Source organism: Elgaria multicarinata, chromosome 2 (genome assembly GCF_023053635.1).
Source record: "Elgaria multicarinata webbii isolate HBS135686 ecotype San Diego chromosome 2, rElgMul1.1.pri, whole genome shotgun sequence".
Lineage (NCBI taxonomy): Eukaryota > Metazoa > Chordata > Lepidosauria > Squamata > Anguidae > Elgaria > Elgaria multicarinata.
This window is the reverse complement of record NC_086172.1, coordinates 118134503-118148989: the sequence shown is the minus strand read 5'-3', so window position 1 is coordinate 118148989 and position 14487 is coordinate 118134503. Positions and strand designations below refer to the sequence as shown.

The following is a 14487-nucleotide window of genomic DNA, read 5'->3' as shown; positions in this document are numbered from 1 at the left end:
TAATAGAAATTATATAACCACAGCGAATGCAGTAGTTTCAAACAAATGCTAGTTTTATACATAAAAATACTGAAGTCATTTCACAAGTTAGCCAACAGAGGATGCTATGTAGCAATAAATTGAGAACTTCATTCTACTACAGCTAAAATACAGTTTGAAAGGAACAATCAATTTCAAACCAAAATGTTTTGCTAACAGACATAACAATGTTACAGCTTCTTTATTACGCTGGTCAGTCTTCATGTTTCCTTAAAAAAAATATGCCTAAGGGGTTTAAAGAAACTGCTAGGTAACAAGCAAGAGTGAACTACTTAATTTACATGTCTTAAATTATACATGACCTCAATTAATACTATTGCATACATGCATCAGATTTATATTTACTCAAAGTCACTGCCTCAGGACTGCTTCTGGTTATGTTTCCTCAAGGAGTCATGTAGCGCAACTGCTAGAAAATGGTGAAAGACAGATAGATTTGTAACAGAACTATCCTAAGTACAACATGCCTTGCAAAGCTATTTACTGTTTTACTCTGTACAGCACCATGTACATTGATGGTGCTATATAAATAAATAATAATAATAATAATAATAAAGCTCTTTGGATCTTTGCTACGGTTTATAAAACGTACACCCTAGACCTCCCCATAAAAGAGACACTTTTACACAATTCCCATATTAACAAATCCTATTCTTTGGCCATTGCTGGTGCTTTTCTATACACATTTACAAAACTTGAATTGAGGTATTCAGCATTAAATTCAGTTCTTAATGTCAACCAGGACTATCTGATCAATCACCTGAGGACCCTTGTATCTGTCCAACCTTACAGTTGAAGTGCTAGCACCAATCACAGTGCCAAATACACTTGGCTTTTGCAAGACATATGGCAGGCAACACTTGGAAACAAACACAGTGCAGATCTTCACAGTGACACATCTTCAGAGCTTCTTTGTTCAAAATGCTTCTCCCTTGGTAGGCTGCAGCATGGCTAGGGAATACATTACCTCACAAGTCTTAAATCCACCCAAAAGTTAAGAAAGCTTTGGGTACTCATTTTTATTCTGAAGCAAAAGCAACATCCAGAACTTCAGCCAAAATTAGAAGAATTTAAAGAAAAGGACTCTCTTATGGCCACAAATTAGGACTCCACAACCTTGAGTGCAGGGGATGAAAGATGCAATTGTCTTCTGTGGCCTGGGTTTAAAAACCTTCTCTATATGCCTGCTAGAGACAAACCCAAAACGTACAAACCCAAAACGTATAAAACGTACAATAACAAACCGTTATTTCATTTGAGCCCCAAACTACTGTCTCCTCCCCTCTCTGTCCTCACAGCCATAACAAATGATAGGGTTCAAACTAATCTGGCAGTCAATCACAGCACACCAATGCTATATATAAGCCCTAGCCAGGGAATACACATCTCTCATCAAGGCACAGAATAAAGGACTAAACTGCTCTAGCCTCATATCTACTAAGCATAGAGCACATGCTTGCAATACAGGAAAACCAATTTACTGCTTTATTAACCCTACATTACTCCACACATTGTAGCACAAAAAAGGTGATGCACTGTGCAGTAAGACAGCCTTTGCTGGCCACAACCCACCCACCCCCAGATGCAGGTCAACTCCCACCAAATGCCAGTGAAAGCAGTGTTGACCACAGCCAACTTTAGCAGATGAAGATAAGGCACAGCTCTAGTCACTGGACAGCTAGCCAGACACTCGTGATTCACTCTTCCCTGCAAGATTAGAGCCAGGCCACAAGGAGTTCAGCCACTAAAGTCCCACTGCAACTCCCAATATAGGATGGTGAATATCATCTTAAATGACTATGTTACCTGTCTCCAACAAGTGAAGCATCAAAAATGGCCAATAGGGGTATATCAATGGGACAGTAAGGCAGAGCACCTACAATGTGCCATCCTGACTCACCCCTATCCCAAGCACCCAGACCATTTTTACTCTTTGTAAAACACTTACAAAACTTTAGGCACTTTATAAACAATAAGCACAAGAATCATGCTACCTAATACTCCTTTTGTCTCTCCTGTCTCTTTCCAGGCAGCCATTGAACAGCTGCAGATGAAAAGTTGTTCCCACCTACCAGGTAACACGGACAAAATCTGACATCAGAAGTAACCAGTAAGAATCCTATTAATATTTCAGGCTGCCATCCTTTTGCTATTTCATGGTTCCTGTGCAATATTGATGCATAAGAAATGGCAAAGCAACAAGTGTAGCAGTAACCAGCATTGAGTTGATGGGGAAAGCTGCACCTGATGCATTCCCATCTACTGTAGCTTTGAAAATATCACAAAGGTCTTACACAGGGCTCCACATTTGACTAGGCTGGCCATCAAGGGAATGTGAGGCATGGAGTTGTCATATAGACACCTTGTCCAAGCAGAGCCAAGCACCTTGACCAAGCAGAACCCCTACTCCCCCTGGCATCTTCCTTTCCTGCTCCAGAGCAAGAAAATATATTGTGGGTGTTGCTGTGTTGACCCTGCATGGCAGAGGTATTCTAATTGCCTCAGCAATGCAACAACCCACTCCCAACCAGGGTGGGAATCACCATGCAACTGCAAGAAGAATCCCACCCCACTTCTACAGCTCCAAGGGTAGAAGGCTCAACTAGTCACACTCACCTAACAGCAGCAGATTACTTATCAGGGTGAGCCAAAATATTGAAGCCTGGTCTTGCATGACCAAAAATCTCAGCAAGCTAATGTCTGTGGGATAATATGAGAATTCATTCTACCACTGACATATAAAACAAGTAACTGTTTGAGTTGTGTCAGCATTATTAGCAAATGCCTCCCACGCAATCCAAACTATCTTCAGATTGGAGTGGCCTCGGATCCTCCACTGTATCTCAGAACTGAAGGTCAGCAACTTGCCTCAAGATAAGCCACTGCAACACCAGCAGACATGTGGGGTTGCTTAGGTGAAATTACTGTTTTGGTGACGATAAACCAAGTATAGTAAATTAAGCCAAATCAGATCAGAACAAAGGCCAATCTAATCCAGCATTCTGTTCCAACATGGTTAACCAGATTCCCATGAAAAAAGGACATGAAGGCAATAGCATTCTACTGACTGTGTTTTCCAATACAGAAGGCAATATGCAGCTATCAAAACTAGCAGCCATATATAGTCTTATCCTCCCCGAATTTATCTAATCCCCTTTAAAAGCCATCTAAATTGGTACCCACCATTATTTCTGTGATGCCAAATCCCATAGTTTAACTGTGTGTTGCATGAAGTATTAATTTCTTTTATCTGTCCTGAGTCTCACACCATTCAAATTCATTGGATGCCTCAGATTCTAATATTATGAGAGAGAAAAATGTCTATCGCCACCATACATAATTTATACTCTCAGCTAAAAACCTTTCTTTTTCCTAAAGCTTTTAAAACTTGATTTTGCTCTGACTTTATACTGTTAGTTTTACCCTACCCTGTGCCTGTTTGGTGCATTCTCTTCCCCTCATTGTTTTATTATGATTTTATTAGAATGTAAGCCTATGCGGAAGGGTCTTGCTATTTACTGTTTTACTCTGTACAGCACCATGTACATTGATGGTGCTATATAAATAAATAAATAAATAAATAATAATAATAATAATGTCTCCCCACAACCCACTTGCTTTTTTCCTAAGCTAAAAAGCCCCAGTGGAATTGCTCCAGTCTCTCGATCCAAAGGGAAAGGCAGGTAAGAAGTAAATATACGGATGATTTTAATTGCTCCTTCTACACCTTTTCCAGCTCCAGCTGTAGAGAGGGTCTGGTGGGGTAGGGCCTCCTAACCCTTTCATCACCTTGCCAATTCTCCTGAACATTTGTGGCTTTCACTAACATCAACAATGGTATCCCTTCTGGATATATTGTATGGGATGTAGATTGGGACACTACATCCAGTAGTTCCATTCCTATTTCAATCGCTGTTTTCAAAAGTTGGTGCCAGGAAACTTCTGCTCTACGCATGTTTCGATTTTGTTTTTCATCTTCTGTTAGTTAGCATGTTGAATGAAATTACCCGAGGTTTGGGTTGAGGCTTCATCAATACACTGATGTCACTCAAGTCATATTTCTTTTTTTAATCTCAATCAGATGAGAATGTGATGGTAACAAAATGGATTGAAGAAGCCCAATAAAATGAAGCTCAATCCTAAGAAGTCAGAAATGGTGTTGGTAGGTGGCTCATCTGCCTTGTGAAAGGTGTTCAACCTTTGTTCCTCACAGTTTCACTCTTTGTGATGAGTCAGATTGTCATGCCCTGCATAGAGATGGAGTCAGGAGATGAGGAGGAGGTGGCAGAGGCTGGACCTAGTACCGAGAAGCCCAGCTCAGGTAGTGAGGAGGCTGGACTGGCAGAGACTGTGGCAGAGCCTCAGGGAGAAGAGTCAAGGCCAGCTGGGACCTCTGCTAGCTCTGAGGGCCTGATGCCAGCAAAGACTACGGAGGAGCCGCAGAGGTCTGAGGAGGAGGCGGAGAAGCCTGGTTTCAGCCAGTTGCGGGCGGAGAGGGCAACCAGACGCCGGTCTCGCCGCCTCCACCAGAAACACCAGGCAATTAGGGATCAGCTGAGAGGCCATGACTCAGCACTCTGACTAAGGATAAAAGCGCAGCTGGGAGCCCTGCAAAGTTGTCAGAGATTATCTGAGCATTCTGGCGGAAGCCTTTGCTCTTGGATCTTGTGACCTCGTGCCTTGTTCCTGAACGCCTGGATTCTGATTCCTGTCTTGATTACCGGACTCCGTGACCACGTCTGCCTACTCTGGATTCCTGCTTCGACCTTGGACCGGTTTGTGATTACGTCTTGCCTGTTGTTGCCCCTGACTCTGGACTGTGTTACTGGTTTGTCGCTGACTGTTGGCTGTGTTTGAACTTGGACTGCATTATCGAATCTCCTCTTTGCCACGCTCCCTTGACTTTGGACTGGACATTGACTACTCTACAAGCCTGCCCCTTGAACTGTTCCTGTTCCTTGACTTTTGCTGTCAAACCCCCGTTTTCCCCTCCTTTCCCTGCACTGTTTAGCTTCTGTAAATAAACACCTTCGTTACCTAGCTACCGGCTGGTCTTATCTTTCTTTGTCAAGCCATTTGGCGGCTTTCCCGGACACAGATTCTCATTTGGGGATGCTGTTAGAGCTGGCACAATATTTGGAAGTCCAAGTGGCTTCTGTAGTTCTTAAGTACTTGAAAGGTTGTCACACAGAGGAGGGCAAAGATCTCTTCTCGACTATCTCAAAGTGCAGGACATGGAATAACGGGCTCAAGTTACAGAAAGCCAGATTCCAGCTGAACATCAGGGAAAAAATCCTTAGAGCAGTATGACAATGGAACCAATTACTTTGGGAGGTAGTGGGCTCTTCCACACTAGAGGCCTTCAAGATGTAGCTAGACAGCACAGCCATCTGTCAGGGATGCATTAAAGTGGATTCCTGCATTGAGCTGGCCTTATAGCCCCCTTCCAACTCTACTAGTCTATGATTCTAAGCGCCTTCCATCAGCTATAAGTGGCGTATTAGCTGCAATCCCCTCGCCAGAGTTATTCATGCAATGGCAACATCCTGTTTACACTCATTAGAGAAGTCAAGCCTAGAAATTATGAAAGCATGGACCAGGGCAGCAAAATCTCCTCTCTACAAGAAGTAAATGGAGCCAACAGAAAGGTCTCCTAGGTACTGCAACTACCTGCACATCAAAAAAACAGGACCAGATAAAACACATCTCTGTTTAGGTGATAGGAGAAAATAACTCTTAGTGTTATTCTGCCATTATAAGGCCTTCCTTTATATATAAGTAATGTGATCTCAAACTGACTACCTCTAAACAGGATTTTAATGTACTTTATTTATAAAAACATATGTCCTGCCTTTTTAGACAAATTGTGAAACCTGGCTAATAATATCTTAAAATAAAATGATATAGGTCGGATCTAGGACAGCCCTTCCATTAATACAAGGAGTTTTGTGAATGGAAGAGTCCTTCCATTATCAGAAGAGGTAAAGGCTGCAAACTGAGTGTGGGAAAAGTTTTTGCCAACTCCTCTTAGAGTAGCGGTTCTCAACCTGTGGGTCGGGACCCCTTTGGGGGTCGAATGACCCTTTCACAGGGGTCGCCTAAGACCATCGGAAAACACATATTTCCGATGGTCTTAGGAAACTGTATTGACTGAACTATGTCATGTATCATCTTTTGTATTATTAAAGCTATTGTTATGTATTATTTTCATTAGCAAACCATCCCATGACAATGGATCGTGTAGAGAAGAACGAAAATAATTTTATGGTTGGGGGTCACCACAACATGAGGAACTGTATTAAAGGGTCGCGGCATTAGGAAGGTTGAGGACCACTGTCTTAGAGCATTCTGCAGCACTTCCCACACTGTTCTGGATGGCCCTCCAACACTATAGAACATATTTTCAGAGGATGAAAGGGGCTGCAAAGGAAGTAGTAAAAAATACCAGACTTCTGATTCATTAGATAGTGTTCCAGCGACTGAGCTCTGCTTATGCATCTCCAACTGCAACCATATTTTTTTTAAAAATAGACACATAACAGCAGAAACAGAATTGAGGCAGGGGAGAATGGGACAGTAAGAGGAAAATTTACTCAAGAGTGCCTAACTAAATAAAAGTTTTCAATACCCAAACAGTATTGTTTTCTGTTTCGTTAAAAAAAAATTGTCTGTAAAGCAGGCCATAAGTTACTTTACTTTTATTTATAAAAAATCAAAATACATGGCACTTTACAAAGTGTATTTATTTGTTAAACCAAGAAGTAATAACATATTGGGCCCAATGCAATGAGGAATAGCCCCCATAATTGCCAGGGAGGTCCTGAAGAAGTCATGCCTGATATGAACTCCGCAACAATGTTTAAGTCACCTGGAAGTTTAATAAAATCAAAACTGGAGGAAGCTAGTTCATTCCCCTGCTCAACGCAGTAAATTCAAAGGTATGCCCACAGATGGCTTCCCAGCCTCTAATGAAGACCTCCAACAGCGGAGAGCTCTCCCTGTGATCACTGGTTCTATTATTGAATTGTTCTTGCCATTAAGAAGCTTCTCCTAATGTTCAACTGAAGTGCACCCTTCCATAACTTAAGCACACTGATCTAGTCCTGCCTTTTAGGGCAGCAATGAACAATGAATACATAGCACTCTGCTATGTGACAGCCCTACAGGTATATGATAAGTCTTCTCTTCTCTATACTAAATATACCCGTTCCTCACAAAACTGGTTTCCCATACCCCTCTGAACTGTTCCAACTTGTCCATGTACTTTTTTTTTTTTTTAAATGCAGCATTCTCAACTGGTCCTGGTACTCCAGATAATATTTGATCAGTGTGTAGAATAAAGAATCAATGTGGGCTACTCCAACACAATATAAAAAACCATCTCTGGCAACTCAGCCAGGGAGTCTGCCAGGCATCAGATAGACCGAATCCCCAAACACAAAGTACACATAATTAAGGCCAGATACTGTTTCCACTGGCAATTTGGACAAGGGCACACATTCATGGTGAAGAGCTACCCTATTTCCTGGCCTCTAACCTGAGGTTGCAACTGAACTTAGCACCCAACCAGAACCAGCTGAGATAGGATAGGACCACTCAACCCAAACAGTTCTCTCTCAATATCTGACAATACGTGTTCCAATTATTATGTTATAGTGTCAGTAGGCAGCATTTTGTTTTTTCATTAAAGAAAAAACACTAGCCAAAATGATTACTTGAACTCCACCTTGCCAGTACTTACCCAGAAATGTTGGTCATCTATGAAAAATGGGTAAGCAGTTCACCATACCCACTACTCAACCTTTTGTTAAACTGAGAGATACTTTTCTGGAAGACAAGTTGAGTTTTTTTTTATTATTATTATTATCATCATCATCATCATCATCATCATCATCATCATCATCATCATCCCGCCTTTTGCCCAATGTTGGGCCTCAAGGCGGCCTTACAAAGTTTAAAACATACATGGGGGGGAACAAAACCATAAACATTTAAAATACACAACAAAATTATAAGACATTAACATAGATGGAGGGCCAGATTATTCTCCAAAGGCCTGCTGGACTAAAAAAGTTTTAGCCTGCTTCCGAAAGCCCATCAAGGAGGGAGCCAGCCTAGCTTCCCCGGGAAGAGAGTTCCAGAGCACTGGAGCAGCCACCGAGAAAGCCCTCTCCCATATTCCCACCAAGCACGCCTGTGAAGATGGTGGGACTGAAAGAAGGGCTTCTCCAGAAGATCTTAAAGCACGGGCAGGCTCATAAGGGAGAATACGTTCTTTCAAATAACCTGGACCCGAGCCATATAGGGCTTTATAGGTCATAACCAGCACTTTGAATTGTGCCCGGAAACAAACTGGAAGCCAGTGGAGCCATTTTAACAGGGGACTTGTGTGCTCCCTGTAACCAGCCCCAGTCAACAATCTGGCTGCAGCTCTTTGAACCAGCTGGAGTTTCCGAACACTCTTCAAAGGCAGCCCCACGTAGCGCGCGTTACAGTAATCCAATCGGGATGTAACTAAGGCATGTGTCACCATGGCCAGGTCCGACATCTCTAGGAATGGGTGCAGCTGGCGCACTAGCTTTAACTGTGCAAATGCACTCCTGGCCACTGCCGAAACCTGGGCCTCCAGGCTCAGGGCTGAATCCAGAAGTACACCCAAGCTGCGGACCTGTGTCTTCAGGGGGAGTGTAACCCCATCCAACACAAGCTGAATCCCAATTCCATGATCTGCCTTTTGACTGACCAGGAGCACCTCTGTCTTATCTGGATTAAGCTTCAATTTGTTCGCCCTCATCCAATCCATTACTGCCAACAAACACCGGTTTAGCACAGAAACCGCTTCTTTGGAATTGGGTGGAAAGGAGTAGTAGAGTTGGGTGTCATCAGCGTACTGGTGGAACCGCACCCCACAACTCCGGATAACCTCTCCCAACGGTTTGATGTATATGTTAAATAGCATGGGGGACAAAACAGAGCCCTGAGGGACTCCACAGGCCAACGGCCAAGGAGTCGAACAGGATTACCCCAGTATCACCTTCTGGGTCCGTCTATCCAGGAAGGAATGGAGCCACTGTAAAACAGTGCCTCCAAGACCCATCCCAGCAAGGCAGCCCAGAAGGATACCATGGTCAATGGTATCAAACACCGCTGAGAGGTCCAGCAGAACCAGCAGGGACACACTCCCCCTTTCCAGTTCCCGGCGAAGATCATCCACCAAGGCGACCAAAGCTGTTTCTGTCCCATAACCAGGCCTGAAGCCAGATTAAAATGGATCTAGATAATCAAACTATATATATCTAGTTTGCCAACTACATGCATTTCAATGAAGAGTGACTAGAACTACTGCAAGCCATACCTTAAAGGAATGAAAGTTTGTCTTATCTCTTTGGTTTAAGATAATCCACAATATCATCAGAAACAAAAATAGGATTATGACCCTATTTCAGATAATGGGAGAAGTATGACGACAAGATGATCCCAAAGTCATTCTTAGAAGCTTGAACTTTAAGTACAGTTACCTGTTCCTTTTTTGTTAGTATATTTGGCTGCATTCAAACAACACAATAGTCAATAGTGGGTTTACAGTCAACTCCACAGTTGATTATCGAGGGGGTACTCCCCAAACAACACGATTATAATCAACCATGGTGTGGATTAAAGCCAGCGTCAAATTGACTATTAGCCAACAGTGTGTTTGATTGACACATCCCCCCTCTCCCCCCCCCAATCCTCCCGCTGGTGTCCCATCAGCCATTGCGAGTTCTGCTGGTCACTCTTGCCAGGAGACTCTGTAGTTGCCAAAAATAATCAACCGTGTGCGATGAAATAATCAGTAGTGCCCAACACATGACACAATAACCAAAGGTTGTTCAAATAATTGACTCTGCACCGTGTTGGTTATTTACATTCATTATTTCAGCCAAATAACCAACTATGGTGTGAAAAAGTCCCGACAGCTGACACAATAACCCACCTTTGACTATTTAACCCACCACTGATTATCGTGTCATCCAAAGCTAGTCAAAGTAAACATAATCCTTAGAACTTTTGGTGATTTATGAGCTTCTGCATCCCTCATTCCCTCTCTCTTTCTCCATCCATCATCAGAAACAGAAGAGATTATATCTATTTCTTCATTCCAAACACCACAGTGAAATTATAATAATCCTGTAACATTTCACCACTGCCGGAAAGGATAACATCAAACTTTCTGATGTAAGTTAGGCTGTTGCTAAATGAGGCGTTAGCCCGGTGTGAGGCCCGGTCTCCCTTCTGTGCATCCAGATGACGCACAGATGAGGCCGGGGCTGCGGAAGGTCTAGCAGGGTCCATGTCTTTTCCCGGCTGCTCGCTTACTCGCGAGTAGCCAGGAGAAGCCACGGACTGGGCACAGCACTCCATAGGAGCGCTGTGCCCATCGTGCTGGGGGGGGGAATCACGGACGGGGGCGCGGAGGGGGCATCAGACATGACAAGCGGGCAGGGGACGGGCATGATGAGCAGGGACAGGGACTGGCATGGTGGATGGGGGACAGGCATGACGAGCGGGCATGGCAAGCAGGGGCGGGCATGGCAGATGGGAGATGGGCATGACGAGCGGGCAGGGGGCGGGCATGGCAGACAGGGGGCGGGCATGACGAGCGGGCATGGTGAGCAGGGGTGGGCATGGCGGACGGGCATGACAAGCGGGCATGGCGAGCAGGGACGGGCATGGCGGACAGGGAGAAGAAGGACGGGGACGGGCATGGCAGACGGAGGGGAAGAAGGACGGGGACAGGCCTGGCAGATGGGGGAGAACGGGCGAGCAAACGGGCAGGGGGGCATTAGGCATTGTGTGGGGGGAAATCAGGGGCAGGGGAAGCGAGGGAGCCTTTATTTTTTTTAAAAAAACCTACCTTTCTCGGCGGTGCGCTCCTGCGCACATGGCCCTTTAAGTGAAAAAAAATGCCGGACGCAACAGGGTTTTCCCTTGCCCCATTGCGTGTTACGTCTGGAAAAGGGCGATGGCGCGCACTAGCTGTAGCACGCCGTCGCCCCTACTCCCCACCTGATTATGTGGTAGGTCTAGCAAGGCCCTTAGTGTTTGTAAGTTAGTGGTTAGGTTATGACATTTGTAAATTAGCAGTAAAGTCATGATATTTTCAATGCTAACCTGACATCACTTCAATGAAGAACAAGGCTCAAAAACAAGAGTATACACTAATTAGATTACAATACACAATTGTACAATTGCAAGTTTCCACAGTACAATTCATACATTGTGAATCGCTCAAGCTAAAGGACCTTCTTTTCCCCAAAAACACTAACAGTTGTTTAGAAATCGCAAAAGCAGTAACTCCTGCATTTTAATTCATGCTGAGAAAAAGACTGGTCCATCCTGCCTCTTTGTGCCAGTTCAACTATGTTTCTTATTTTATTTTTTTATTATCTAGGTTAATTAGCATTAAATTACCAATGCTTGAAACAGATCAAGCTGTACTGTTTTGGTATGCTAAGAATAAGTGGTACTACACTAACCAAAATGCAAAGCTCTTCTGGGCGGTTCACAAAAAGTAACGTATACTTTGCAATAAAACAAATTACTATTATTGCATTGTTTCTAATTCTATGCATCATTGCACAAGAGCATGGGGTTGGATACTGAAACTGCCAGCACTATGTTTATTTGGCAATGGAAGCCACCCCAATTCTCTGCACCACGACAGAAACTACCATCAGAGCTCCTTCTCTCTGGCCTCCCCTCATCTCACATCAGTCCGCTGGTCTCTGTCCACCACTCTGCCGCTAAGATCATCTTCCTGGCCCGCCGCTCTGACCATGTCACTCCGCTTCTGAAATCTCTTCATTGGCTCCCAATTCACTCCAGAATCCAATATAAACTTCTCCTGTTGACCTTCAAAGCTTTTCACGGTCTAGCTCCTTCCTATCTCTCCTCTCTCATCTCACACTATTGCCCCGCTCGTGCTCTCCGCTCCTCTGATGCCATGCTTCTCGCCTGCCCAAGGGTCTCTACTTCCCTTGCTCAGCTTCGTCCATTTTCCTCTGCTGCCCCTCATGCCTGGAATGCTCTTCCAGAACACTTGAGAACTACCAACTCAATCACAGCTTTTAAAACTCAGCTAAAAACTTTTCTTTTCCCTATAGCTTTTAAACTTTGAGTTTGTTCTGACTCTATACTGTTAGCTTCACCCTTCCCGGTGCCTGTTTACACTTCCCTGTGCCTGTTTGCATTCTCTTTCCCTCCTTATTGTTTACTACAACTTTATTAGATTGTAAGCCTATGCGGCAGGGTCTTGCTATTTACTGTGTTATCTGTACAGCACCATGTACATCGATGGTGCTATATAAATAAATAATAATAATAATAATAATAATGCTAACACTATGGTAAAGTCTCTTCTAGAGGCAGAAGTGGCTCACAAAGCATTACAGTATGGTGGGGCTAAAAATGCATCCTGAATGAACTACCCCAACCACATAATGGGCAAAATATGCTAAGAAGATGCTAATCAAGGACACAACGAAGAGTTATTAAAAGCCAATGTGGCAGAGTTAAGCAAAATGCTTACTTCACACAGGATACTATTCTACCTACTGCAGTACAAGCAGCTGCTTTCCCCATAAAAACCACCACAGGGAATAAAATTGAGCTGCTAGTCCCAGAGAATGAAATACATAGTAATAGGATGATTTACTAGTACTACTATTTGGTGAAGACTTCAGAGTAAATCAAGAGCTATAAGATAGCATATGCTTTACACCCATGAAAAGGGCTCAATAAAAGCAATTTTATTTTTATTTCTTAAAGAAAAGAATCTAAATAAAAATACAACTGTTTTTTTTTCCTTAACTCAACACTTTACAGCAAACAGAAGCATTTAATTTATTGAACAATTATATCTGCAATTTTAGAAGTTCATGGCTATAAAGAAGTCAGCTGTTTTATCCTGTTTATGCCATACTATTTTAAACTAGCATTTCTGATGCTCTTTTATCATTAATTTTTTTGTTAAACAAAACTTGCAAGCTGTTTTGAGTATAAGTTAATTTTACAGAAGTGGTGTATAAGATATGAAGTGTTTTAACCTTGATGTACTATAGCCTGGCTAAGATGATAGTAACACAGAAAAAATAGCCTAGTAAATCCCATTTCCATCCTCTTTATCAATTTACAATTAATCTCACCTGTAAAAGAGGCTAAAGGCAGAAAAACAGGCTTATATCTTTTTTCTTTGATCAGTCAATCCAGAATGTCTACCAGTTCTTGCTTCTGAACTTCCATCCCTATGGTGGAATGGAATCACACCACACTAGACTTAACAGAATTATATTGTTGTCACTGTATGTGTCCAGAACCTATCACTCACATCAATAGCCAACCACACTTAGAAAAACAAGCACCAAGAGGAAGCCACTATAAACAAAATCCTGACCTCAAGTATAAAGAAACTATTGAAGAGTTTCTAAAGTACGTGAAGGAATAACGAGTCTCATTGTGCAGTTCAAGCACGCATAGGAAGAGTTTTTAACAGATTAAAACTTAGCTTTACTCCTTTTCTTACTTGCAACGTGCTATCGGAGTGGCTACAGAACGTCAGTGGTGGGTGAAGTAACTAATCTGTAATAAGTGACCTTGAGTGCGCGCCGCTCTCGACTCCTGTCGAACATTAATACGGTGGAGAGCCAGCGAGGACTGAGGAAACCATGCAAGGCAGCGCCGGGGACAAGGAGAGAAGTGGAGGATTGAAGAGAGCGAGGGAGAGAGAGACAGACAGCGCGCGCCCTGCGCTGGAACAACAGGAGAGAACAGCGGTTGTGTTTGACAAGAGGGGCATGACGGGAGAAGAAATCAAGGCGGCCAAGCACGGTGGCAGAGGCCTAGGAAGGAGGACAGGCACCGGCTGAGCTGCGGGGCGGTTTCGAAGGAGTAAAGGGAGCGTGGTTGTGGCCACAGGCCCAGCTGAAAAAGCCGGGGAGTACCCAGCGGCGCGACTCACCTGCCCAGGCGCCCAGGTGCGGGCCCACTGCCGTCGGGTTGCCCAGCACCCACAAGCGGAAGGTACGCACTACATAGCTAAGAGGCAGGTAAACGAAGTAAGCGATGGTCAGTACTCCGACCCAATAGAAGAGGCCGGCGTGAGAGGAGAAAAATGACTCGGAGGCCTCCATGGCGTTGCCAACGCTGCGACTACAACGACGAGGGTAGACTGCGCGGCCACCGCAAGACTGAGTCCTCGCGGCTTCCGCCGGACCAGTCCCACAGGACAGCCCCGCCTCCGCAACGCGGCCATTGGCTACCTCGACCCAACGCACGCTTTCCATTGGATGTTTCTCGGAGCGCCGGGCCTTCGCCCGCGCGGAGCCCTATAGGCGTAGTCAGCCATTTGCTTCTCTTCAGGATAGAGGAGACCGGCCTTTCCTAGGCGCCTCCGCGCGCACATGTATGTGA

General features: G+C 44.1%; 1 protein-coding gene across 1 annotated transcript in view; it reads right to left on the bottom strand.

The window, feature by feature from the left end:
* Window positions 1-14280, bottom strand: part of HSD17B12 (hydroxysteroid 17-beta dehydrogenase 12) — an 82743-nt gene extending 68463 nt beyond the window's left edge. Inside the window, exon 1 of the mRNA XM_063117437.1 lies at window positions 14036-14280. Coding sequence (XP_062973507.1) covers window positions 14036-14207 — 172 coding nt within the window. The 5' untranslated portion in view covers window positions 14208-14280. The remainder of the gene's footprint in view (window positions 1-14035) is intronic.
* Window positions 14281-14487: the final 207 nt, after the last annotated feature.